The sequence below is a fragment of the Empidonax traillii genome, unplaced genomic scaffold, assembly GCF_003031625.1.
Source record: "Empidonax traillii isolate 1590-97213 ecotype Southwest subspecies unplaced genomic scaffold, ASM303162v1 scaffold11:size2795301, whole genome shotgun sequence".
NCBI classification, from domain to species: domain Eukaryota; kingdom Metazoa; phylum Chordata; class Aves; order Passeriformes; family Tyrannidae; genus Empidonax; species Empidonax traillii.
In genome coordinates, this window is record NW_020955204.1 from 2,298,065 (window position 1) to 2,325,681 (window position 27,617).

At 38.2% G+C, this 27,617-nt stretch overlaps 1 protein-coding gene across 2 annotated transcripts in view; it reads right to left on the reverse strand.

The window, feature by feature from the left end:
- Positions 1–1,282: 1,282 nt before the first annotated feature.
- Positions 1,283–27,617, reverse strand: part of INO80 (INO80 complex subunit) — a 68,612-nt gene continuing 42,277 nt past the window's right edge. Inside the window, exons 26-36 of one of the 2 annotated variants that reach the window (XM_027887650.1) lie at positions 23,506–23,731; positions 17,926–18,053; positions 13,618–13,712; positions 10,812–10,884; positions 9,155–9,313; positions 7,807–7,909; positions 7,163–7,251; positions 6,174–6,329; positions 4,972–5,131; positions 3,920–4,129; positions 1,283–3,312 (exon numbers count right to left, since the gene is read on the reverse strand). In XM_027887650.1, the coding sequence (XP_027743451.1) occupies positions 3,095–3,312; positions 3,920–4,129; positions 4,972–5,131; positions 6,174–6,329; positions 7,163–7,251; positions 7,807–7,909; positions 9,155–9,313; positions 10,812–10,884; positions 13,618–13,712; positions 17,926–18,053; positions 23,506–23,731 (1,617 nt within the window). In that variant the 3' untranslated portion in view covers positions 1,283–3,094. Of the gene's footprint in view, positions 3,313–3,919; positions 4,130–4,971; positions 5,132–6,173; positions 6,330–7,162; positions 7,252–7,802; positions 7,910–9,154; positions 9,314–10,811; positions 10,885–13,617; positions 13,713–17,925; positions 18,054–23,505; positions 23,732–27,617 lie in introns of those variants that run through there. The other variant, XM_027887660.1, reaches the window with a different exon arrangement.

The following is a 27,617-nucleotide window of genomic DNA, read 5'->3' on the forward strand; positions in this document are numbered from 1 at the left end:
CAATACTGAGAGCTATTTCACCATCCCAACTTAAAATACAAACTCAGTTCATTAATAATTGTTTCTACCACTAGCAAAGACCTTGATCCCTCAAAGGAAAGTGACTTTCTCTGCCATTAATCCATATAACAAGTGCATAACACACAGTCAGAATGAAAAGACGCTCAGAGTGAAACTTAAAGCACGAAGCCTTGGTGTGCACACCCATTTGCTCACTTCAACAGAAAGCTTCCCCACATACTGCTCACAAAACTACCTCTGCCTCCTTTAAAAAAATCCAACTTTGCTTTTCTAGCACTACTTCCTTCCCTAAACCCAGAAATTAGACTAGGACAGCAATCACAGGAATTCTTCCCAATTCCTATATTTATATTGCAGAATCTGTTCTCCCATGATGCATAATACAAAGAATGCATCTGCTGAAATTTAACTTCTTGCAGAAATTGAACTGGATATGATCTAACAGTTTGTTTATTTTACAGTCATGTTAGATCTTCCTGAACTTGTTGGCCTGATGCACGTTTTGCAAGCAGATAGACTACCACTGCTTTTGCCACAACTTGTGATATCATTTGGTATTTCTTTTGAAGATTAAATTTTTAAAATATATTTTTATTTTGTATTTTTATTTTAAATTATTTAGCTTAAATATATTTTGTTCCATTTATATATATATCTTATAAATATATGAATACTCTTACATGCATTTTATTTTTACATTTATCAGCTTTTAAAATATCAATAATTTAATCTTTCAGAAGTATAGCATGCAACAGTACATACTGCATTTTTGCAAGCTTTTCAAATTACAAAATATTTTTTTCCTCTCCACTTTGGATTACAAATTGATGCAACTGTCTAGCACCTTGGAAATCAAGACCACACATAAAAAAGTCCTTTCAACTCCCACTGGAAAAGAAAAAAAAAGAAAGAACTGTAGAGCATGATGTCTCAAAACAATCAACTGTATTGAATCCAAGCATCATAGTTCAGGTACTGTGTAATTACGCATATTATACTTGCTTCTGTTTTCTTGTGATCTGCTGCACACCTACTCCAAAAGAGATTATGAGATAATCAATGAATACAGACAAGGGATAAGGATACACTTGTAACTGAAGAAGGTTACAAACGTGATACCTGGAAGAGCACAGACACTCAAGAGCTTTACACTGAGCAGTGCATGTCTTTAGTAGCACTTCCAGATGCGCACCCTCCATGCTCTCTTCCCTAATCCTCTCATTCATACAGTCTATATGCGTAAAAACCACAAAGACACTGATTTACATAAAATTATCTCACTCCATTTTATTTAAGATTTTCTCCTCCAGTTAGTAAAAGAAAGATGTGTCTCTCTTTATACATATGTACAAGTTCAGTTACAAAAATAGACAGCACATTCAAAGAGAAAAAAAGGCTTGGCATTTGTCTGATTCCCTCCAAATATCATATATACACGTGAATAAGAGGGGAAGGGGGAAGTCTTCATGAGTTAATTAAACAACACCTCCCCCTCAATTTTCCCCTGCAAATCTGTTTAAAAATCAATCTAACTAAGCTCAGTTCTGCTATTTTCAGGTGTGCAAATTAGAGGCAGAGCCAACAGGAAGCACTTGCTCCACACTGTAGGACGCCAGGCAAAGGATTTGGGGTCAGAAAAAAATTATAATAATAAAAAAGTAATCTTCCACTGTCACAGCCCAGACCTGCAACTCAATTTGCTTCTCTCTCACAAGGGATGAAAGTGCCCTGGCAGAACAGCCTCTTTACTCAATGTGTCAGACAGAAGAACTGTCCCACACCTAAATAAATCTCAGTGCAATGCAGACAATGCTTACAGCAAAGCAAGGAGCTACGGGCGGGGTTTGTGCATTGGGAACAGGGAAGGAGCAACCAGGGAACGAGAACATGGATGGGCACTGGCAGCAGCAGGGCCTTCTATCAGCCTTACAGGACACAGCTACTGTGCCCACACACTGCAGTGAACTCAACCACGCCAGTATGTGTGATGATCACAGAGATGAAGGGAAAACACTGCAAGAACAGTCAATGCAATGGCTGGGATATGAGACGATTTTTTTTCCAGGATTTGGCTGGAAGGGGGAATGGCACAGTTCTCTCTCTCTCTCAGGACTGTTTTCTGTTGCTCCTCTCACAGCACAGTAAGATGCTTTGCCATGGGCACAGTGAGAGGAGCAGTACAAACCTTTCCTCAGCACTTCAGCTTTCCTCCTTCTCAAGATTGTACTAACAAAGCATTTTTTGTTTCTAAGCCTTTAAGAGTTCTGCACACCTCAAAAATGAGAGAAATCATTTTGAACACAGTGAGTATTTGTGCTGATGAGAACTCTGAAATGCAAACCAATCACTGGCTTGTGGTTTCTCCCACTGCGTGAAGCAGAGGCTGTGCTGCTGCTCTCACTAGGGCTGAGAGCACTCCCTGTATTCTGCAGCTCTGAACATCTTCCTGACAAATGGTGCTGAAAAGAGTCCACTCCCTGGAAACCACTTGAGACACCTTCCTTTACATTTCAAGCCTTTAAAGAACCCAGAGACCCACACCAGAAGAACCCAAGATTTTTTTTAATCACATATCATCTTCAGCATAGCCCCCTATTACTCCCGCATGTTCACTGACCAGCTGCCAGTACAGAAATGTCTTGTGACTCTACAGGACACTCCTGGGGTTTGGATACTGATTTCATAGAACAAAACTAATGCTGGGCTCCACCTCAGGCTACAAGAGAGAAAGTGTAGTGGTGTGACTTCAAGCACACACAGCTGAGGATGTTTCATGGAGTAGCTGGATGCTTTCTTGGGAATCTTTGTCAGATACATCAATAAAACACAAACTGCCACTCTCCCAGTTGACCCAGACTCCCTTCTCTCCTTCTTGCAGTGTCTGCAAATATAGTTTTTTGGAATACACATAATCAAAGTGCTCACATCAACCACCCACTCCCATTGTGCTTTGATTTTCTTTACACACATGTGCTGGACAGCAACAGGGCATTCATTTGCATGCCTTTGACTGGCAGGGTGGTCTACTCTGAAAGCCAACACAGCTCAGATAAGGTTTGGGGATTCAAAATTACTACCGACCACCTGAGGTGTGGGCACCTTTACTTTGCTTCCGAACTGAAGTTTCTGACATGAGACCGCTGGTCAGGTTTAAACTTTTGGGGGTCCCACAAACACTGTTTCCTTTGCTCAGAGGGGAGCTCAAGGGAGAAGAGGCGCTTGAAGGTCCAAAATCTACAAGTCCGGAAGGTCGAATGATTGCTGTTTGCAGAGGGCTACTTGCAGACATGCCTACCAATGGAAAAGAGAATCAAATTCCACATGAGCATATTATTTCACTTGTGGTTCTTCAACAGCCAACAATATGCTAACAATCAGTTCTAAGAACACTCTGTATTCATTATTCATGAGAGTTTAATGAAGAAGAGTGTCCTTAAGAGAAAAAACATCTTACAGTTATACACAAGGCCACCTTCAGCTAGTGTAAAGCTGAAGCTCAATCACCATGAGTTTAGAAGGTTTTGGAATATGATACTGTAATTTCAACAAGATGCAATGCAGGAAAGCTGCAGTCATTGCTGTGGGATAAACAACACAATCTAATTAGTCTGGACACCAAAAAAAGCCAAACAAAAACACAAGAGGAAAAATATTTGGCATGGGATAATTCAAAGAGCAGATGAAATAAACCCAAGATCATCTGCGGTGAGAATGGCTCCCCCTCAGACCCTTATCATGTCACACTGTGCATTGCCTGGACCTCAGAATAGAACGGATGAGCAATACCAACAACACAACAGTTTTAATCTCTTTTTTGACAGGTTGTAAAGAGCAATCACCCAAACTCATGTGGTTGGTTCTGCTGTGGGTAGTGTGCTGCTGCCCCTTCCCCACATACCTTTAGAGACGTTGTATCCGTATGCTGCGTATGCTGCTGCAGAGGCGGCTGCTGCCCCCGCTTTGGCACCTGCCATGGCAGCTGCACTTCCCGCTATTGACTTCCGGCTCCTGCCTTTCCCAGTGCTGGCTTTAGATCCACCTTTAGGACGACCTCGGTTTCGACTTGACTGGCCCCTACCAGTCAGAGATGTATCTTGCACTGAAACACCTGAACAAGAAAATGTTGTTAATTCAGTAACTACTATAGTATTTCATGTGACTCACAAGTGAGAGATGAATCAAAACCGCCTACTAGTTACATTAATACTGTTCCTATTAACTGGTATGTTACATTTACATTAACAGGGACACTGTAGCAAGCAGTGATCCCATAAAAAGAAATTATTTTTACAAAACTTCACTCTTCAGTAACAACACCTTATTAACTGCTTGCCATTATTATGAATCTAACCTACAAACAGGTTGAAGATCCTGAGTTCTACTTCAGGATCATGAATTTTCTTAGCTGAAGATAGAGACGCAATTTCTTCCATCTGCTGTCTCTGAAGAAACTCATCAAGAATTATGGTTCTACCTATTTTACTGTAGAAAACTACGGTAGTTAAAACCACTTGCCATTATTTCAAATGACATTACATTTAAAAAAATTGCTCCAATCACACACTGGAGATAGAGAACTGATTATTAACCCAACAGCAAATTCAAGGAAAAGCTTAGAGATCAGTAGTTCTATGGCTGTCTGCAATTTGGTAACACAAACATAATGGAAGGACAACCCTCTGTAAGACAGACACAAAGGACAAAACTTTTTGGAGTAACTAACACAGAAAAGAGGTAAGTGTGGTGAATGACAGACTATGGACAGATTTCAAATCATAAGTAAGACAGATTTCAAATCATAAGTAATTTCTCAATAAAAAGGCAATCCCCCCCCCCTCAATTTTGCCAACCATTCATTATATTCGGTTAAAATGCAGAAAACATACCATTTAGCCATGCAAAGTCAAGGTTTAATAAATGTTAGTAGCAAATCAAGGCAAGAGTACTGACCGTTCACGGTATCTGAAACTGAACCAGTAATAGAAGCAGGAGAATTTGTTGCCCTTGACTGAGGTGCTGAAGAAGCAGGATCATCCACAATCACAAGCATATCGTTACTGCTCTCATCAGGAGGGATAGAGCCCATATGTAATTCACTGCTGATGGATATCTAAACATGAGAGAACAAAGCTGTTAGCTTACAAAAATAGTAAGATCTTCAAAAGATACACAATCACAAGTAATTAACTGGTACTTGTTCTTTCCTATTTTCTCTAGAAAAGCAGCATGAGATGTCATCTGCCTGACCACACCACACCCTACATGCTGAGCAGGAAAGACCTCCAGGAGCCACTTAACTTCAATTCACGAAAATTCAGATTAAGAAGCAAAAGGTTAATGGGTTCAGCAGAGATTTAAGTAAATTGTTATTCAACTGTGTGTCTTCAACTACAAAAGACAAAATAGGATTCTTAACTCACTACTACCACTAATAAAAATCTTGATCAGTAAGGGAACAATGCAACACAGAAATCTTAATGGGCAGGGCATGGAACAAAATACATTTGCTGCTAAAACCAGTTTGCAATTTGTTACACAAAGATGAAGGAAAATAAGATGTGTGCCTCTGAGAATTTAAATTCCAGAGAAACAACCCCACACTAATTCAGAACCTGAAGCAAGGAAGGAAGCAGAGAAGGAGATGCAGATGGGACTAATGAGGGGTACTTATAAGGAAACTGAATGTCAAGAAGCTATTTGAGGGATACTGTTTGGTTCAGAAGCAGTGTCCTTGCTATGGAAGATACTGGTATGGGAGAAGGTACATGGTCATAAACCTGAGCATGACAAAGGCAGAAAAAGGGAACAAGAAAGTAAGTGGGACTGCAGGCAGTGCAGGCAGGAATGGAAAAATTTCAGGGGCTGAACAGGAGGAAGTCAGGCTGTGAACTCACTGTAAAAAAGGGAGGCAGAGAGTGAAGGAGTAGGAGAATAATGGAATGTCAAATAACATGAGGACCTGTAAGGCAGCTTACTAGCAGCTGTTACATATTCAACAAACTATTTTCCTTTCCATAGTTCACCTTTAAGACACATGACTTCCCCACGCAGTCCAAGTTCTACAATAGCTAAAATAATAGAAAGTAAGAATCCTACAGGATGTAAGGTCACAACTAAAACAGTAAACAAGTTAAAGCAGCAGTGAATCTTACCTCACTGAAAGGACTGGGCATGGCAGAGTCTACACTAATGAAAGAGTCATCCCCATCAGCAGAGAGGTTGGAGTTATCGGCTGAGGGGACAAATGGGATCACAAGGTTCATGCCCTCTTTCTTTCTCTTTCCATCCAACTCATCTTCCTTCTTCTTCTGAAATGAATAAAATAATACCAGGAATGAAACAGATGTTAAAATAGAAGAATGGGAATGAACAACCCAAAATCTTAAAATCTAGTGCAGTATTTTAACTCAAGGAATGACACATCCAGAATTTCCCAAAACAAGTTTCTGAAGGACATGGTAACAGATTCCTTAAATGCTTTAGATTTAAGTAAAGTTTTGTTTGTTTTTCTTCATGAAATAGCTGGAATTATAGAGAATTAGTCTTACAGAATTATTTCTATTTCCAGTACCTTCTGGAGCGAGCTTGAAATTCTCTATCATTACACAAAATTCCAATTAATTAACACAAAGCCTCTATATCTCAAAAATTCAGAATTTTCATAAACTAGTTTTAAGGATGCTTTTTAAACAAGCTGATCTGCCCTTGTTCCACAGAAGCCTCGTATCTGCATTTGGTGCTTTCTTTACATTGCCTTTTTGTCCTTGTAGGACAAAATCTTGATTAAGTCACCATTTAACACCATGGAATGGTCAGCAGATCATTTTGTTTTTATAAGCATGAGTCCTCAAATTGTTGTCTGTAGACCACTGGTGACTGACAGAGTTATCTGGATATGCAGCACTTCCTTATTTTTGAAGTTGCTTTTTTAATGATTAAAAGACAGGTGACTATGCATTAGTTATCTTGTAATATCCCTCTTCAGTGTAGGGAACTGTCACAGATGGACTTTCAGTGGTGATGGGAAGAAGGCTTTACTCATTAGAATGCCTTGGCATAACATGTTTCCACATCACATAATAGTGATCCTGAAGCTCTTCTGGCTCTATCACTGACACAGGCGACCTCTGCATCAAAGTACCTTTTCAGCATATTTTTCCCTTTTACGTTTACGTTCCTTCACACGGTTTGTTTCTTCCTGCTGTCGTTTCTCTTCTTGACGCTGACGCACTGTTGGAAAAGAAACACAAAACTGCCACCACTGGAAAGATATTTCATATCCTTTCATGAATCTTACAGAAATTCTAGTTCTAACAGAACTGTGAAGAAAAGTCAGTTGTATTACAACTAAAACACACTGAAAACACAACTGTATTAAAACTATTTGTTTCCAAATTACCAAAAAGTCTTACAGCAAAATTCTTCCTGTATACCTCTAATACAGCTACAAAAATACGATGAAATACAGCATTTCCCTAATATTTTTCTTGTCGAGACCTACATAATTCTCGTCAAAGCTCTGTCATCCAGGAACAATGTAATGATCCTGAATGAGTGCCAATAAAAACTTTATCACATCATCAGGTCTCCTTTTGCACAACTTCATTATTCAGCTCAACAGTGATATCAAACGAGCTTGTACTAAGAAGAGTTGGCAATACAAAAAGAGACAGGAAACAGAAGTTGTTATCAGCAAGTAAACGTGTTTGTAGAGATAAATACAGAGATTTCATAAGGTAATGAAGTGGAATATGGGGAAAATGCTGAAACACCAATTTCACATACATTTCTTTTCTAGCTCCTCATCATCCAGCAGAAGGCTGACCACCTCCTTTGGCTTCAAGGTGTCAGGTTTGAAATTGCCACCTGAAATCACCATTCGTTGGATCTGGAAGGAAAAAAACAAGAGAGAAACAAAAAGAAAAATTAGTCAAATCAGCCGTCAACCATTCTCAATACCCATCACTGAAAGTCAGTTCCAAAAAACATGCAAGGGCATCTCTAAGTCAGAGATGACCCAATTTCTCTATCATACCTGTATCTATCTAAGTTAGTAACAAAATTTCAGGGGAGATTTATTAAGAGTATAATTATGAGTATAAAAATACGAAGAGCAACTGAGATAGAAAGCAGAAAATTACCCTCCCTTATGCAAAGTTGCACTTTTGCTGAAGCAGCATGTAATAAACTACAAATGATGAAAGTATTAATATACTGCTGAACAAAAACAGTCCTGTCAGGCATAATTTACCCATTCATTTTTCAAGTAAACTGCACAGAGGATCATGCAGATCACATTCTTAAAGAGCACAACATTTTTAATCTCCTTGACTGAAAACTGTATCTCCATACTGAGTCTGTGTCACAGTTCAAACAATTCACTCAACCTCTTATTACTACAAGTATGCTTAAAAAAACCAAACAACAAAGAAGAGTTGTAACTTCACAGAAGAGGACAAGCTTTAACATAAGGCAATTCCAATTATCTGGATCACCAACAAGAAGACTGCACTTAATTTTCAGGTTGAGACCAGGCAACTCTAGTGCGGTATCCCAGAGAAAACAGTAAATATCAACAAGGGAAATATGAATGCATTCAATTGCTGCAACACATGAGCAGCATCTAAGTAACACAAAAGCTAAAAGAAATTCCAAGCACACAAAACATCTGAATGCTGTATACAGTATACCTACTGCTACTGAAAAAAGTGAATCGCCCTAATTTTTTTCTTGCCAATGAAGTGCCATGAAGTTCCTAATACACCTACTGCTTGATGCTGCAGAACACTGAGGTCTTCTGGCAACCCTCACACCTCAAATAATTTTCACTTTAAAATCAGCTGTTGTGTAACATGAGAGGAATCAGTCACTCTGACACAGCAAAGACAGAAGCTCTAGTCTTAATGAAGCCTGAACAGTTTCACTGTAATAATTACCTTCTTTCCAATTCATATAATGTAACTGGAATGCTTCTGTGTGGGACACAGATTTGTTTATTTGAACAAACACGCTCCCTTTTGCCTTCTTTTCAGTCTCCCTGCGGATACTTTTTCTGTTTATTTAATCATTTTGATATGTGCTTTCTGATACCATTTCTGTAACTTCTCATTCCAGCTGATTTCTTTATTCCTACCTCACTCTTTTCCTTTGCCCTCTGTAAGATGCGCTCCTCAATGGTGCCTTTACATATCAACCGGTACACAGTGACCTGTTTTGTTTGACCCAGCCTGTGTGCCCGGTCCATGGCTTGTTGGTCTACTGTTGGGTTCCAATCACTGTCGTAGAAAATTACCTGCAAGAGAACACCAGAAAGGATTAAATAAAAACATACATTCAGAGCACCTGGTGATGAAACACACAAAAATCCAATATGGTCATGACATAAAAGTTCGATCATACATTCTTACAGAATTACAGCCCCACTGTAGGTTGTATTAACCTAGCTTTGCCCAGTCCTATGAAGACTTTTCCACTGCATTTCAGGTGAATTCAAAAACTAACTGACACTGTGAATGTTTTCACCTTCCACAGAATGTCTTCAGTATCTTCTTCAATAAACCTGCTTTGGAGGCACGAAATTCCTAAGTTTGTTACTACATTAAATTACTTTTTTGCAATTAATTATAGACTAAGCACATCATGAACCAATTTTAGTCTTATCTTAAGAAGAAAAAGCCCATCACATTAGAGCTTTATGCAAAAAGTAATACTCCATTTTTTGTATTTCAAACCTAAAGTCTAGTCTAGTCCAACACTTCTTAGATAGACTTCTTTTACTCTAGAAAATTGAAATGCCACATTACGTTCATACTGCCCTATCACTCCAACATTACTTTATGACAATAAATATACAAATCAAAAGTATTTTAAAACATTTTAGGCAGAAAAGTATTAAGAAAATTACAAAAAATGCTCATGCAAGGAGCCTGCCTGAGCTTCCATCTGTTTATTTCCTCTGTTCAAGTAACTGCAATCGAGACAATTTTTCCACCCTGAAAATCCTACAAATACTTGCTTTCTTCTGATTTGAGTGTTAGCAAGATATGATGGGATTTTTTTTTTTTAAAAATTACATAATATTTTTTCATCCAGAGATCTTTGGTTTTGTTTGACTAAGGACTTGGGCTCAAGTCTGCACACACACAAGGTATGGGTTAGAAGAACGAGAATAGCTGTTATTGAAAAGGTGAATGGTTCATCAGTATTCTTTCCCTACTGCTTAGTAGCAGCTGTTACAGAGTGCAAAGCGTTGCAGTTCACCTAAATTGGTATGGCTTTACACCTCTGGTGAGTCGGGGGGAAGAAATTTATCCTTCCTGAGCAGCTGATACTCAATTACAAATGGCTTCATACTTTTAGAGGCATTGTTTCATTCTTCTGTGCACAGAAAAAAAGGGCAACCAACACTTATTCCACTGGTTCCTTTGCAAATGAACCTTAGGAGCAAACAGTTATTCATACACTGAATGTTGTTTCATGTAAGTGTCATCTGCATCTACAGACTTCTTCAGTCATCCAGCTCCTTTCTAGACTCTAAGATTAAAGTATGTGGGGAGAAGGAAGAAATTTCCAACTGAAACCAAAAACTGTGCACCAAAATGTCCAATATTCTACAACTCTATCATCAAGATAATATTACGTTGTAAAGAACAGCAAAGTAATCAAGGCTATGCAATTTCATGTTGTTAATGGCAGTACTAAAAATATTGATCAGGATGGGCAAGAGAGTGCCAACTTTCACACAAAAAAGACTGGCTTTCCTACATAAATTGTTACCAAATTTCACCTACCGTATCTGCAGCTGTAAGGTTAATGCCCAAGCCTCCAGCTCTTGTACTTAACAGGAACACAAAAATATCATTCCTGTAGAGGAAAGAGATTGAACCCCATTATTTTGTGCAATAAATAACCACAGAAGTAATTCTTTTGATCCATATGAAATGATCAGGGCTATTTTATTACTTCAACGCTTCAGAACTTTTTGTGCTGTTCATTTATGGTCAAGGAAAAAAACATATGAAAGAGTGAGTTAATCTACAAATGAGGACTGTCTGAACATACAAACATTCAATTTGCAATAGCAGTTTATTAATCTGTACCAAAACAAACCAGGGTTTGTTTATCTTGCCCACACTGGTAATTAAGATTTCATATGGACAAAGAACAATTTATTGTTTCACAGAACTGATCCGATGTTAAAAAAATCTTGCCTTAACAATGTTCAACTGATAAAAAGAAAAATAAATGTCAAAACTGTATGATGCAAATTTTGTTCTAAATTTGGTGCTTTGAACAGAACAAATAAAGAGACAGGCCTATATGTAGTTTTGGCTAAGGTTGACACCCATACTAGTAACTCTGGAGGGTCAGCAGTATTTAAGTGTTCAACACCATATGGATCTGTGAACAGGCTGACACAAAGCAGACATTCACTAGTAAGGACTCCAAAGATGTTAACATACTGCCCTTCAACAGTGAGAGCAAGGTTCTTTGCTTAAGAGAACACAGTCTGCAATGCCACATCCTTTTGGTATTATGATGACTGAAAATCTTAGCAAAAGTCAAATCAGTAAAGCACCAGAAATTCCTGTTGAATGAGCAGCTTGGGACATATCTTCCTAACTATGTGTAGGCAGTGTCCTTGTAAGTCCACTCATCAAAATCTAAAGGCTCTTTCTTGCCCTCCCTGGAGGAAGCGTGGGTAGGATCATATGCATATGCTAGTACAACTCAACAAACATGAAGAAACTAAGGGTTTTGGAATCCACATCCTTGAAGGTCAGTAGAACTGACTATTTTCTCACGACTCAAACTTCAAGACATTCTTAAGTAGCTGGTGGGGCTGTATCATAAAAACAGATCTCAAAGAACCCATTCCAATCCAAGATAAGATTTTGCCAAAGAAATTGCACAAAGACAACCAAATAACTATGAAAACTGTGAATTAGTGCACATACAAAAACACCAGAAACTCTAATATTAGAAATAGAAGGTTTCTGACATTCTAAAACTTAAGGGTACAAAAATTTACGCTGATATGTGGACAGCTGGGAGGAACTAAAGCCAAACTGTCAATCTTCAGACTTTATCTGCACGTATAAAAAGCCAAAGGAGTCAACAGGTGCCTCTTGGTGCTACAAGTAATCCTTGGTCAGGAAATCTTTTCACTCTTGTAACAATAGTGGAACCTGTATATAGGCAGTCACCTGAACATCCAGCTGTGAAATGCTTCTGGAAATGCCATAGTGGAAGGAAAGTGGACAGAGTCACAGACTACAAGAACAAATTATCATCCCATAGCTGTATATTTTCAACACCTTGCTAGGATATCCTGCAGGATAGTTTAGTCTCAGTCAGGCTTTTCTTCCTGGAAATATTTCTCATAAGTAAATCATGTCTAAGAGGAACTCAACTAACGTTTTAATAGGAATTCTTGTTTAGACTGGTTGACCTATATTTCAAGGGGATTTCCTGCTGGTTTTTTTTTCTTCAGTTGTTTTATTTATGAATAAAATCAAATTCTGTTCATTAATAAAACAAGTTTTTTTCACTTCATTTGGTTAAAGGATCTTACAGAAGGAAGAGTCAGGATTCCAGGAGGACATAATAACCTGCAAGGAACTTATTTCTGACACTTGGAAACAGGCAGAAAGGTACTGCATGGTCATCTCCTTCAGGTATTCGGCATATGTTCATGTTTTGTCGCTCTGAGGAGTTCACTACAAGACTCATCATTGCAACACAGTCCTTCAGGTCTTTAAGCCCCATGAACCAGTGAACTGAAAGGCCTCAACCCCTATGTTCAGCTATGATACTCTGGGACCACTGATGCAAGGAATTTTAGTCTAGAATGTTGCTTTCACTCTCCAATAAGCAACTATATGAACCTAACTCCTCTGAAAAAGGAAAGTGACTTCTTACAAGCTCACTCAACATTCAGGTAGGATAACCTTACTGCGAACTACCATACCAAAGTAATATTGTATCAAGACGCATCTCATGATTCAAAGGAAACTTAATAACCATGAACTCAATCATTATAAATAATGCACCATAATGTGCTTATAAAAATTGCCAGAATCCATTTTGGTTTACTAAATGAAAAACATTACCCTTCTTTCTAGCTAATAAAATCCCCATTTTATCTTCTATATATTAAGGTTTCTTAGTACGACATGGTTAAATGGTTTGTTTTGCAGAAAACTACGTCACTTCCAATACTTTACATATGTAAGATTTTCAATCTCATCTTTACAATGTCAATTGTCAGAGCATTTAATAACCACTGAACATTTGCTGCCTCTCTACTGAACCTCTTCATAAGCAATAGCCTATTTGGATTGGCAAGAAGGACAATAGGTGACTACACTAAAATTGCTTCCAATACCCTTTCACAGATAAATTCCTAAATACAACTGGATTCACATCAACAGAAGTGATTACTGCTCAGAACCACGTAGAAACTGTTTCAGATAAATGAGGTCAATTTGATATCAGGAAAGATAAGAGCAGATTTCACTTATTTCCATTATATCTTATGCCAGCTTTCTATGTACACGCATTTTAGCACAAACACACCTTGTAAAAATACATTACCTGTTCTGAAAATCTGCTACCATGTCCCTTCGTTCAGAAATCTTTGAAGAACCATCCAATCTCATGTAGGTATGTTTCCTATAAACCATGTATTCCTGCAAAGAACATACACCAGAAAAATAGAGTTGCTCTTGAAACTGTTCAATCTTGATTCTTCCAGAAAAAAAAACCCAAAACACAACAAAAGTAGAATTGCTACGTAAAATAATAACTTCCCTAATGTCATCAACAAATGTGTTGTTAGCAATCTTATGTAAGCAATACTTTGTAATTATACAATTCATAAATTAAAGCTACTCTGTCATATGTCAGCTCTTGCATTTCATGTAAGAGAGAAATTACAATGTCAGCTCAGAGTTGGGGATACATTTGCTGCACAGACAGTGTGATGGTACACGCCTTTTCCTATAAACAAATACGTAAACAAAAATCATTAAAATGCGAAGTTTGTTTTCACAGAGCATAAGTTTTTACTAAATCTCAACCGCTCAATGTGCAAGCAAACCTTCCCAAACAAACCAACTGCACCTGCTCCCTGTGGATTTTATACCATTTGAGTAGCGTTTTTAAAACCTCGGTGCTGTACACTAATGTCTGTCCAGGCTTTATTTCACCAGTAAAGAGCCTGTAAGTCTCACCACATAGAACAAATTGAACATTAGACTGATGTGTCAGCCCACAGCTCATGCCAAGCATCAGAACTGAAACCATTGCCTGAGATACAAGTCAAATGGCATCAACCAGGAATGCTATAGGTAAAGGCTTTTTCCAACAAGAGACTTTTTTCATGCATACAAAGCTCTTAAAGCTATATAAATATCCACAGTTTCTCCAGAAAGATACCCTCTGGGATATTTGAACAACGTGATCCTTGCTTGGCTGAGGAGTTGCAACACCTACTGGTTACATTAGCTATGTTTAACCCTACTGGTGCATGAGTCTTTTTGAGATGCTGTGAGTGCAAATGAAGACAGAAAGGAGCAGATGGTGCTTTAGCCCTAAGTAGTATTGGATTCATCTTGCTCCAGACACAGAACTGATGTGCTGTGAGAAGACATGGCAGTGCTTGCACTCTAATAAACCTTCTGACAGTACCATGCTCAGTTCTCCTATCCTTCAGCACTCCTGATCCTTTTTTGTTCTGCTTCACTACTGCAGAAATGGTGAAAGAGCTGCTGCAGTATAAGGAACCTGAGAAAAAGACTGCTGTAGTGGAAGCAAACTTCAGTGTAAGGCAGATGAGAGAGAAAAACAGGTAAATAAAATAGTGTAGAAATGGCCAAAGCCACACTTTAACTAACCCTACAAAACAGAGCTCATGGCTAGTATGATTTCTGGAGTACAAGAGTAGAAGTTCAAAGCAGACAACAGCTACTTCATCATGCAGACAAACAAGCCCTAATTTACTATCGATTTATTCCATTTTTATGACAGGTTTCAGTCACCAACTAAAACCAGAGAGAGACAGTTGTCAGTTAGGCACTATGTCACCTTTTTCTCCAGATTTGATCAATCTTTCTTCTATTATCACAACGACCTTTTCCTTTCATTTCTTTATTACTGTCTTTATCTGCCTCTATGATAATGCAACGTTTGAATGTCTTGATTTAGTCTTCTCTCATCTATTAACCTTCTCATTATCTGTCTTCTAAACAAACTTCAGCACAAAAAGAAAGCAACTTCTTTCACTCTGTCAGGTGCATTTATCCTTATTCCAGACTTCAGACATTTCCACTAAGGCACAAAGTACAAAAGAATAAGCTATTCTACACCTGCAATACTGGTGTTTACAGGCTGTTCCCCAGCTCTGCAAAACAGCTCAGTACCTTAGCCTTTAGCTAATCATCTAACAGGTTCTGGTCTGCCTCCATACACCTTTCTTTGATCAAGACAGATACTGCACAGTAATTTAACAGTGCTCATATGAAACATCCTTTTTTGGGGGGGACCTGGTTTTGTCCAGTACTTTCCCAAATATTAACAGTACAATCTTTCAATTCAGAAAAAAAAAGAACAAAAAAGGCCACATGCAATTCATATTACATTTCTCAGCAGTTCAGTGCTTTGATCACTCACAGAAATGGCATGTTTTCATCTAAAGAGAGAACTCTGACAGCAAAGAAACTCTTTAAGGAGTAATACACCTGGTCTCTACTGTAACTGTGGAAGGCACTTGATGACCACTCATTTTCTAGTTCCCACAAGGAGTGATGCAGTGGGATGGGGGAAACCTGTTAGGGAGACTTCAGTCTCTACAGAGACCCTTTATTAGACCTGCTTGAAAAATCTGCCAATCTTGTTTAGTGTAAGGGGTCACCAAGCAACCAGAATCTAGGAAAAATAATGGAAGTGGCCCTTGCAACAGAGTACCTATACAGGAAATGAACAACACATGACAATCCAAGTACCATAAGAATGCAGTATTCCTAAAGCCAGTGCTCCTCTGAGCTTCCACACTAATACTTTCTCAGAAACTATAAAGTGTTTTCCCTTCACGTTATTTCATTGTCCAAATTAAGCACCCTTATGTTTTAACACAACTAATAAACTTTTGGTAAAATATAACTAATACTTCATAACTAATTTTACTTCATGCAGAATATAATATGACCTCTCATCTCATGAATGCAATCTAACTGCCACTGAAATCATACACAATTACTCTCATAGGAGAAAGCAATCATGTCAAGAAAAACAAAACAATCTTAAAAAGTATCTTATCTTAAAAATAATTCTCCTCTTTGTATTTATATCTGCCATTTTATAATGGCTGAACTAAGCAGCAGCTCTTCAGCTGAAGCTACATCAAACAAACTTTGTAAACAACGTGCTTTGTGCTCTCTGCCCTGCAAAGATTAGGTCAGTATAATATTGTAGCAGTACAAATACTGCTGAAAAAAAAGACATGTAGTGTTTTTTCATACTCCAAGTAGGCAGATGGGATGTATTTTGGTATCTCAGGCAAGGAAAAATAATATCTACAGATATACGACTTTTGCAAGGATTTTCTTACAAATTGAGTCCTTACTTGATTTTTAGCTTGCTTAACTTCAGCTTCTGTTACTTGGGTGGGGAGAAAGGAAAACAGAGGACTTAGTACATGGCTTATTTGGGTAATAAAACCCAACAAAAGAAGTTGAGCATTCAAAAGGTGGAATAGCAAAATGATGTGCTCACAAGCCTTTAAAACGGAATGCTAAGAGAAAAGACAGGAGCACTAAACACTCAGCTTTATGAGCTTCGTGGTGTAATGCCAGGTGTCAACAAACCTACAGCATGTCCCATGTTTGCCAAAAAAGAGGCATACAAAGCAATGCCGGGCAAAGTGCCAAAACACAGAATTGCAACCATGCAAGTTCTGGTTTTCCTCACAGCAGCAAAAACAAAATTCAGCTTGTGATTTGTTATTGAACTATTAACTGCTGACCTTAAAATGCACTCCTGTTCATACAGAACTCATGACTTAGGCAGCTATTGATTCACGCTTCTCACATTTTCTCTTCGGTTTATTGTGGAGAAGACAGTATCCCTAGCTTTGGTGGTATGGCTGCTCAACAAATACTGACTTTTTTTCTTCAGAGGCAGACGGACTGTATTTAAATAATGAGTAATGACTGAATTCCTAATTTATTTCCTATTGTATGTGCCAGAGAACCTCAATGTTTATTAAACTTCTGCAGAGGAACAGGATGATAGAGGGAAACAGTAAAAGTCTGTGAAATTACAAGCAACATAAACAGTGTAGAATTAATCACTGTTCTCCCTCTTCCTTCCACTAAATGGACATGTGAACATCAAATGAAAACAGAATGAAGCAGTTCAAAACCAGCAAAAGAGAATAATTAAGCCATGCAACCCCTTGCCACAGGGCAGCGCAAATGTCAACACCTACCAATGTGTCAAGATGCAACTGAACAATTTCATGGAGAATCCATGTTGGATTAACTGAATATACAGGAGGCACATTTAGCTCAGAAAGCCCTTGAGCTGCAAACTGCTGGAGACTGAGCAACTAATTGTGAAGCACCACTATTCTTGTATATTTTCCCCACACCATCTGCTCTTATACATTGGTATAGAGCGTATCACAGTGTATAAATGTTTTACACTATAACACTAGGTTGGATCTTAGGTCTAATTTTGTATGGCAGTTCTTATATTCTTGTATTAATGCATGTACTGGGTATCCTACAGTTATAGCAATTTTATGTCAGGTTTGCCGCATCCAAATTGCAGTACTTTCTCCAAAACATTGTTGCTAAAACTCCATCCTCAAAATTTGCCTTCTGTAAGCTATAGCTCTCCTACCTCTAATAAGTCAATCATCCTCGTCATCTGGGAATAAATAAGAACTCTGTGTCCTTGAGATTTCAGCCGTGTCAACAGAAGATCAAGAGCATGAAGTTTTCCACTGTCAGTGATCAGACTCTCTTTGTCTAAAAAGAAATAGAAGAAAAGCAGGTAACCAATGAAAGAAAACCAGACACATGCAACAAGTAAACTTCTAAAATTTCCTGGTACTTCACTACATTATAATCCCTAAAGTAATGAGGTGTGATGGAAAAAACTGCAATATCCCTTCTGGCAGACACTTAAAATCACACTGCTGATTATATATATATATATATATATATATATATATATACTGTTTATAATACATATATACACACTTACACACACACACAAACAATAACTTCTGTTTGCTGGAACAGGAGCATATAGATATACCCCACCTGGCAACATCTCATCACAAATTGATCTCCTGACAAGTATGGACTGACTCATTCTTTTTGGACAGCCATTTTCCTCATCTAAGGATTTATTCTGACAAGAGCAATATGCCTTGACACTTGAAGAAATGTTTTCCACTTCACATGTGAAAATGCTGTCCTTTGCACATTTGCTGCTACCTGCTGATAATCTGTAGATCTATCCTCCACAGATCAAACCCCTCACCAACACAAAAAGTGAAAAATAGTTCTCTAGGTCACTGTAAAATAACAATCCCCTCACAGCACTGCCTTTTCTTCCTCTTCCCTGCCCTCTGGGTTTGGGGTTTTTTTGCCTCTTTTTTGTTTTGTTTAAGAAATATTTCCAGAAGGCAATCTTTTGCAGTCACTTCAGATTTTATACTTCATGTCCTCTCTACTTCAGCACTGCTCATGAAGTGTTTTTCAGGAAGGAGATCTTCCTGTTTGTACATTCTGTACGTAAACTTCAGTAAACAATACATTACTGTTGAAAGAGGATGAAGAGAAATTTTCTTCCAAAAAATTATCTGTTGGAAAGGCCATCGATGCTTCTTTATTCTTTTGGATGCCTGAACTTAAGTTTACAGCCAAAACGGAAAGCTGGTAACTGCAGATGGTGCAGGCTAGTGCAGAACCCAAGTATTTTCAACATGTCTAGCAGGTAACACTTCTGTACCCTTCTTGCTGCACAGAACAAATTAACTCATGGGCTGAAGAAAATTCAGCTTTCTCTAGGGCAGTTAACTGTCTTGCTCAGTGTCCCAGTTGAAGAAAAAGTTATATACAAAATTTGTTTCACCTGACCACCATGCATTTTAATACAGGTTCATACTAGTGGAACAGAGGAGTACAGATCACTGGACAGCACTCTTAGAAGCATAGCAGGGAACACAGTTCCTAAGTACCCAAGTGATATGCTGTGCAATGATATAGCATAATTTCAATTATTTGTGGAGCAACTGGCACTACTCAAGGTTCTTCTGTTGGACAAAGGTTTTAAAATACAGAAGAGAACTTTATAATGGCAGAGAAAGGCACAGTATCCAGCAACTTGCTGAAACTGTAGAAACAAGGCAGTTTCTCTCTTATCCTTCCAATAGTGAAGAGAAACTAGTCAGCATTAGTCACTTTTACCCAGAAAGATGGTGGATTCTTATCACTATAGTATTTTAATTCTGTTCTCTTTCAAAAATATCCTTTAGCTTAAATATAAATAACAGACTTGATGCTGGAATTAGTGGGATCTACATCAGGACAGTAGAAGATGCAGCCTACAGTCTCCACTCTGAAATTAAAATGTGAGTTTGAGTATTGTTTAAAATTAGTAGCTACTCCATTTGCACTATAAGTCAGTGCTGTGAATGCCCTCTCCTTTGGTAATTTTACAGCCATGCACCTGCAGTTCACTAGCTAACAACCCAAGACTAGAGAGGTCTGCTCTTTCTTGCTTGTCTGCCTATCTAGTCACTGTTTTTTCTCCCATTAGCAACTACCTTAGGGAATTCATTAGCTGGAGAGCCAAGCCGAGAAGATACTGTAAGGAAAACTCAAGCCCACACATCAGGCTGGCATTTGTTTTAAGTGCAGAATAACGTACAATAGTGCACTCATCTCTAGGACAGGACTTGGTCTCATTTACATATAAATCATTAATAGTTTCATGCATTCTTCTGAGGAAAACCAGATTTTGGACTTAGGCAGTTAAGCAAAATAGACTTAGGGTTATTTGGTTTTAAAATACATCTATGGAAGCATAAAACTGCACAGTAGCAATATTTACTCATTATACAACATGTTATTATTTCCTTTACATCCATACAGCCATGACATTCTGCTTTTATTCTAATTGGTCAGCTTGCTATTTCAGAATGAATTAAACTGAGTGAAGCTACATGAAAAATCTAGATATACATGACAAACTGACATGATTATTAACCAAAAGCCATCTGAGTGGAAGAAACTCAGAGAACAAATAGGATCTGTTCAAAAGTCAGTCTCGACAGGATCAGATTAACATATTAGCAAGTTTCCAAAAGAAAAATGCTTTGCTAACTGGAAATGATGCGTGTCCTTTGCTGCTGGCTCCTGAGGTCCCCATTGTGTAAGTTACTATTTTTAAATAGCAATGAAATGCAAATTACAATAAAGAACTTAGTTGCAGATGGTCTGAAAAGTTAGCAACTTTTTAACAGTTCATAACTCATCCAATATCTCAGCAGCATAGCAGACTGCACTGGTGAGAAAGTTATTGGGGTTTTTTTAGGAATGCAAAACAATACTACCAAAAAGAGATTTATCATCTCTGGAAGAGAAAACCATTTGTCTTTAAACTGGCACCTTTAAGCATGCTATCCTGATGCCATTGTGTTTTCCAAGATGAAATATTTTTGCATGCTGAAAGCCTGCCACCTAGTGCTTCAAAGGACACATTCTGAAAAGTGGTAACAGAAAATGTACTTTATTCATGCCATCTTCAGAAAACACCATAATTGTTCAAAAGAGGAAAAAAAGAAGTGCCTTCAACCTCTAGCTTCTCTCACTTCTATTTATAATTTTCTCTTAGCTTGGGTGAAGAAAAAGGCAACCTACTTTTTTAAATGGGATATCCAAAATTTGCAATTCTACGTTTTATTTTTAATGATCATCAACAACTTCCAATGAGAATGACCATGATTTTTTTTTTTGGTTGGTTGGGGTTTTTTTTGTTTGGTTGGTCTTTTTTTTTTTTAATAGCATCAAAGGAACTTCTTAAATTTTAAAGTCAGTCAGGAGATAGAGATCCTGTACTATACAACAAAGAGCTCTCCCTAGGATACAATTTTTGGGTTTTTCAGCACTGTATGCAACAAACAAGAAAAAGTAATCAGATCAAAAAGAAAGTAACTGTCAAACCATACTGTACGGCTTTCAGTCTGAAAAAAGTCCCCACAACCCTGCCTCCAGCCATGCAGGGATATGGACATAAATTATCTACAAGGGGATACAGTGGGCCTGGGAAGAATAGTTACAAATGATTATGACTCAGAATAACCCTTGTCAGGAGTTCTAGCCGATGACTGTAGCTGGGCTAAGCGCTCTCTGGAGAATGAGAAAAAGTGCCTCTGGACATGCAAAAAGCAGAGGAAAGAGAGATAAAGCCTGGGTTCCAGTTGACACCCCTGGTTCCCCTCCCGACAGTCTGCACGGCACAATGGGGTCAGTGAGGAGCTAGCTGGCTCTCACAGTAAACAGCCTGCGAGGCCGGTGCTTTTTATCGATACTAAAAGGACTCAGACACTTCCTGCCATTTAATCCAGGACCATTTTTCTTTCAAAGAACAGGAAAAGCCTCAAGAGATTCCCACAGTGATCACAGCTGAGCCTGCTGCCAGGGTACTGGGAACACCGAGTCTGGGAGAGAACAGATCAGGGTTTAGGAGAGGGAGGTATCCCCTTTTCATCTCATCACCTATTTTTCATAGAGCTTCACAGCTACCATTCCAATTGACACTTGTTAGACTTTAGCCTTGCAAACAGCTCCTTCAGCACATCAGTCACTTTCTGTAACGCAACTGTGCCTACTTCTGCACGTATAAACACAGATGTCCCGTTGTGTTTGTGCCGTGGTTTGTGCCCTCTCTTCTCAGAGTAAGTTTGGATTTGAATGCTACTTTCCACCTAATTAAAACACAGTTGTACAAAACTACTTTTTCAACCCACCGTTAGCAACAACACTTCCCAAATTAAGCTTGCTTTACATAACACACTCATCCCAACCACCTTCTCAACCAAATTCACTTGTACTTTGACAAGAATTTGCCTAACCTTGCACCTATTCACTCACTCCTGTAAGCTTCTTGTATCCCCTCTTTATTCCTCTAAAAATTTTTGCTGGTAACAAGGTCATCAGCTTAAAATGGAAGTCTTTTCAAGAGAATGCAGCCCTGTATCTATTCTGCACTGGTTACTTTTCTTCATTTCTCTCTCCATGCCTTCTCCCTTAATTTATTCCTTCAATATTTCCCTTTTTCCTGCTATAGAGATTAATTTCCTGTTTTCAAATAATTAACAAAATGATTAAAAGAATTTCTGAAGAAACTATAAAGTCATCGACTACCACTGACTATTAATCTAATGCAAACTCACGAAAAATGGTTCATCCATTACATCGATACAAACATGCATGAGCTTCAAATAACTCCACTTACGAGGTACCTTCTTAAACTGGACTGTAGCAAGCAAAAGGCCATTTTCCATTTACTGTACTAACTTCCCCTGCCAAACATCCTTGACCCAAAAGGGTCTGGGAATAACTTCACATCTGGCAGTGTAAGCTGTTTTTCCTCTTGGCTATCTGTCAGATCTCTAGTACTTTGTGCAGAACTCTGCTCACTGCTCAGGACCATCTTCCGACAGCTAGAGCATGTCCGGCCAATGCAAGTCACTGCAGTACTCGGCAATCAAACTCTAGGAGATCTTGGATTACTTAAGTTTAATTCTAGGAAAAAATTAAGTACATTTACTTTACTGGTACACTCATACTTTTTCCCACTTTACCAAGAAATATGAATACGTCTTCTTTATTGCAACTGAAATTCAGTAAATCCCTCATGACTTGTTTTCCAGACAATTTCTTGTGACCTTGGTCCTCAAATCCATCCTTCTCAAGGGAGACTGCTACAAGTAATTTTAATCTTTTCACTAGGTAGACCAGTGAAGATCTCTTAGGACAATATGAGTATCTTCCAACACACTAGGAGGCAAGGTATGACTGTAACTTCTCCTGCAACCTTCCTATTTCCAACCCCAAAAAAGTATTTGGTTGTGAGAACAGGCTGTGCAAGTCTAGTAAGCAAGTCTGTCTCTTTACAGTCATTTAGAGGGCTGCAAAGAGATGCTTCTAAGCATTAAAAGAAAAGTTTGTATTAGACTTCTCCGGTATCCAGCGACATCTTTACTTCAGATAGAGGATGCAAAATCACAGTCTATTGTAAGATATTGTAAGATATCAGGGCTAACTTTCACTCAGAAGGGAAAACAAACAGCCATCCCCAAACCCTCAAAAAACCCATAAGCTTAGCATAACCAAGCATAAATTACCCCCAAAGAGCAGATGTCCTTATTTATCTCATCTGTTCCATGAAAACCTCCAAATTTACCTGGTATCCTGATAAAAGACCAGCCGTTCTGAGGCCTGATCCCTAACAGCCCTCCTGGATGCTCTGGGAAGAATTGGGAGCATTGCTTCAGCCAGTCAGCTGCTAGCTCAGGGGATCCATGGAGTACACACTGCTTTGCTTCAAGACTTCCTCCTTCCCTTAGTGCCCTGCGCTCGTATTCTGCACTTCGGTCATTGCAGTAGAACTCCAGTGGCACAGCTGTTACCTGCAAGTGAAATAATAATAATCAATACTCTTGTTCAGATTTCCCCTCATCCCCAAATCCCCAGTTCAGGTACCTTAACACTGGATCAAATTTTAGAAATCAAATCATTACTGAAATGTACAGATAAAAATACAATCTTTGGCTGGGCTTAAAACAAGCAAAGATGCAACATCTCTCCACACCACAAAAAACACCATATGAAAAAACAGGTACAGAACACTTGCCTGTTAATAAACTGTGCCAATTGTTACACAACTAAGTGCAAAGCTGCACCTCTCTTTCTGCCAATATTTCTTTTATTTATTTGTTTCTTTTTAGTTTTGTCCTTCACATTCAAATATTTATCTCACTAGCCAAGATGGGATTTACATATCCTTAAAAGAAATTAGAAAGGAAAAAAACAAATGGGAAAACACCTCTGTTTTGGAACAGCACATTTCTTGGGCTTTACAGCTGCTTTGAACAGAAGTGCTCTTTTTCTTGTGGCATTCTATGAATCCTATGCCCTATTAACTGTTTCAGTATATAAAACCCAGCTGGACAGACCAGTGTTACAAACACAGGAACTGTAATTTCATGCCATGTGAGCCATTCTGGAATGACTCCACCAGTTTAACTCCCTCTGTTCTGTCCCATCCACCCAAATCTGTACAGAATGAAAGGTCCACATTAGCCAAACAGCTGTATTCCAGTGGCTGTAAGGTCCTCCAGTAAAGTCTGTCCAGCAGACAAGGCTGTGCTTTGTACAATCTACAGCTTTCTCTTATGTCACCCTTACCATGGTAAGGGACAACAACCAGAGGTGAAACTGAGCCATGGTACATAGCAGGACAGACTGCTCTGCTGGGTTTTTCTTCAGGTACTTCACCAAGAGTTAAATCATATGATCCAAAGTAAACACAATTGCAACACTTTCACACAAAAAAAAGCAGAACAATTCACTATCTAGCTGAAGAATCTCTCAAAAAAAACCACAAAAAACCACCCAAACCCTGCAGATTACCAACTTCTATCTGTTCTGAACATAAGTCTGTTTTGGGCCGACATTCTGGTGTATTTCCATAATCTATTTATAACCAAGTTTACAAAAGGAAGCTAGTAGAAACTTTTACATACTATCTAGAGACTTAATAATGTGTTGTAAACTCACACAGAAATGAAACTAAAATTTTACTATTAGACAATTAACCTTACAGCACAGACTTGTAACAAAGAAATTCGAAATGCTGTGACAATTTCTTCACCAATAAAAGAAGCAAATTTATCACTACTCTAGAAGACATTTTTGCTTTTATTTCAGAAGTACAATGAAAAAAATCTTCCATGTGAAATCATTAAAAACATTGTCACGAATCCTAACAGTGCGCAAAATGACATTCCTTATGGGACTAGGAAACGCAGTGTAACAAATGAAAATGAACTAAGGAAATCAATCTTGTGAAAGTTTTAATATTTGAAAAAAGGCAGTGGGGCTGCATAGGAAAAACAGTACAGGAGACTGTAGAGTTTGATCATGAACAGTAGGCAGTGGAGTTTGTGTAGAATTAAGTAGGGGTAGGAATTAGTGTGATAATGGAACAACAGAAACATCAAACATAATAAAAGAACCATCTTTTTATTGCAGATGAAAATCTATGTATTTGAAGAGGGTTTAAATTTTTGATGCAGTTTACTCTAGTATGACATAACTGCTACGTATTGAGAATAATATATAACATCATATCATGCAAATGAAAACATTTTAACAGCTTAACTAAATTATAAGCAATAAATAGTTTAAATATCACCAGTTTTAAATGTTGCACATTAGAAGTGTAGGGTGGAGGGGGCAACCCATACCTCAGGACTGCCTGGTACCTTAGATGCTGGCTGTACATCCCTGAACATTTATCTTTGAGCTAACTCAAAGCAATAGGTATTAAAAAAGGTTTTCCATGTGGAAACCTGTGATCCAAACCTGTTCTACAGGAGCTCTTCTCATAGGAATAAATTAATCTTACAGAGACTTCTCTTTGCAAGGGCCAAACAATTGTTTAAACAAATTCATGAGCACAATGACAGTCCAGATTGGGGGNAACAAAAAAGCATACAAAATATTTGCAGTAACAGTAAAACCATTGTTTTGCAAGATGTTGAGAGCTATTTTTAAACCAGGCATGCTTATGGGTCTATACACACAGCCACACGAAACTGCAAAGTGAAAGGAACTGTGTTAAGACTCTGTATACATTTCCACCACCTAAAACTGCTGCTGTCTTGTACTGCCACTTGCAGTCAAAGCATAGCTCTGACCTTTGTGAGAGAGGGCAAAACCTCTCTCAAAATGCAAAAAATTCAAAATGCAGGCAAATTCTGTCACCTGAATACTGCTGTATACTGCAGATGATGGTACAGACTTAGGTTCTTGAAGAGGCACTATTCACCATCATATTTCAGTTCGTATTTCTACACTGAATAGATTAGAACAAGTACTCTTTCAAGCCCAGACAACTTGCCACATTGATTTTCAGGACAGTCCTAGGGCAGGCAGCCACTACACACAAAACAGAGCAGACTAATTTTTGACACAGAAACATGCCTTATCTACTGAAATCAACATGGAGATTCATACACCAGGATTTTCACAAGAAAAACAAAGTCACTGCATAAGATTCTACAAGCTACATTTCAGTAATGCCTCACCTAAAGGAAGAGGTAGTAGGAGACAATCTCCATACAAACTCTATGCGCCTCAGTGCAATTTCTACGTTAACAAGAATTAATCTTCCCATGTAACCTGTGTAACACCTACAGACATCTGAGGACATGAGACTATTAAATGCAGACACATTTCTAGAGTAGAGTCCTGTATCTTTTACATGGCCTTAAAAGAAAAAACAACACATTTCTGTAACAGATCAAAAAAACCTTTCTTTCAAGCTTGTTCACTCTCCTCCCTATCCTTTTTTGTTGTGGTGCAGTTTTTTAAAGTTTTTTTTCCCCCATAGATTTTTTTTTGGTGTGGTCTTACTCATAACAAAGGGTAAGATAGTCCTTAGTATACTAAACCTTCCTATGTCAACGCATTATTGTCAAACTGATTGATTGCAAGACTCATGGTTCAGAAACACATCAAAAATATAATGTTAGTGATATATGAATGCACTGCCACCTTAAATAACTTAATTTAGTTCGGGCAATTGTAGAGTGCCTTCTGTGTTTATCTCTATGCAAAGTAAACCTTACAGACATTGTGAGATGCCCAAAATTACTTCTCACCACAATATGCCAGAGTGGCAGAGATCGACTGAAACTAAACCAAACAATAATACTTGAAAAGGAATGAATTAGTTTCTTAATGAGCACACAAGATTCATCCTCCAAATTACCTTTTTTGTGACTGAGATCTGTCTGTAATTAGGAAAACTGCTTGCATAGAAAGAAAATACTGACCCCCACTCCAACCTGCTGCACGAACATGCACTCCTATTTCTATCATTCGCTCCATTAACTTCCCAAAATTCATCACAGGTCAAACTACAACAGAAGGCTATAGTTTCTGAGAATGTATGTGCTCTTTCTGCTGCTCCAGGTCTTCTACATTCCTGCTAAAAGTTTCTAACAAGCATAAAATTAAGTCTTTATATTCCTAGGAGCAAAATCCCATGTCTACATTTAATAATTTTTATATACCAGCCAAGCCAAAGTACGTAACTTTTATTCATTAGAATAATGTCAGATACGATCTCTCCTCACCTTTTCCCTCCCCTTCGTATGTAGCCTTCTAAGCTCCTCTCCTCCCTTCCTGCTTGAAGAATTCAACATATTCTTCGTCCATGATGCAAATTTAGTTACAAAGACTGGCACATCAAAGGAATTTGAAGGCCAACTGGGTTTCACAATTTAG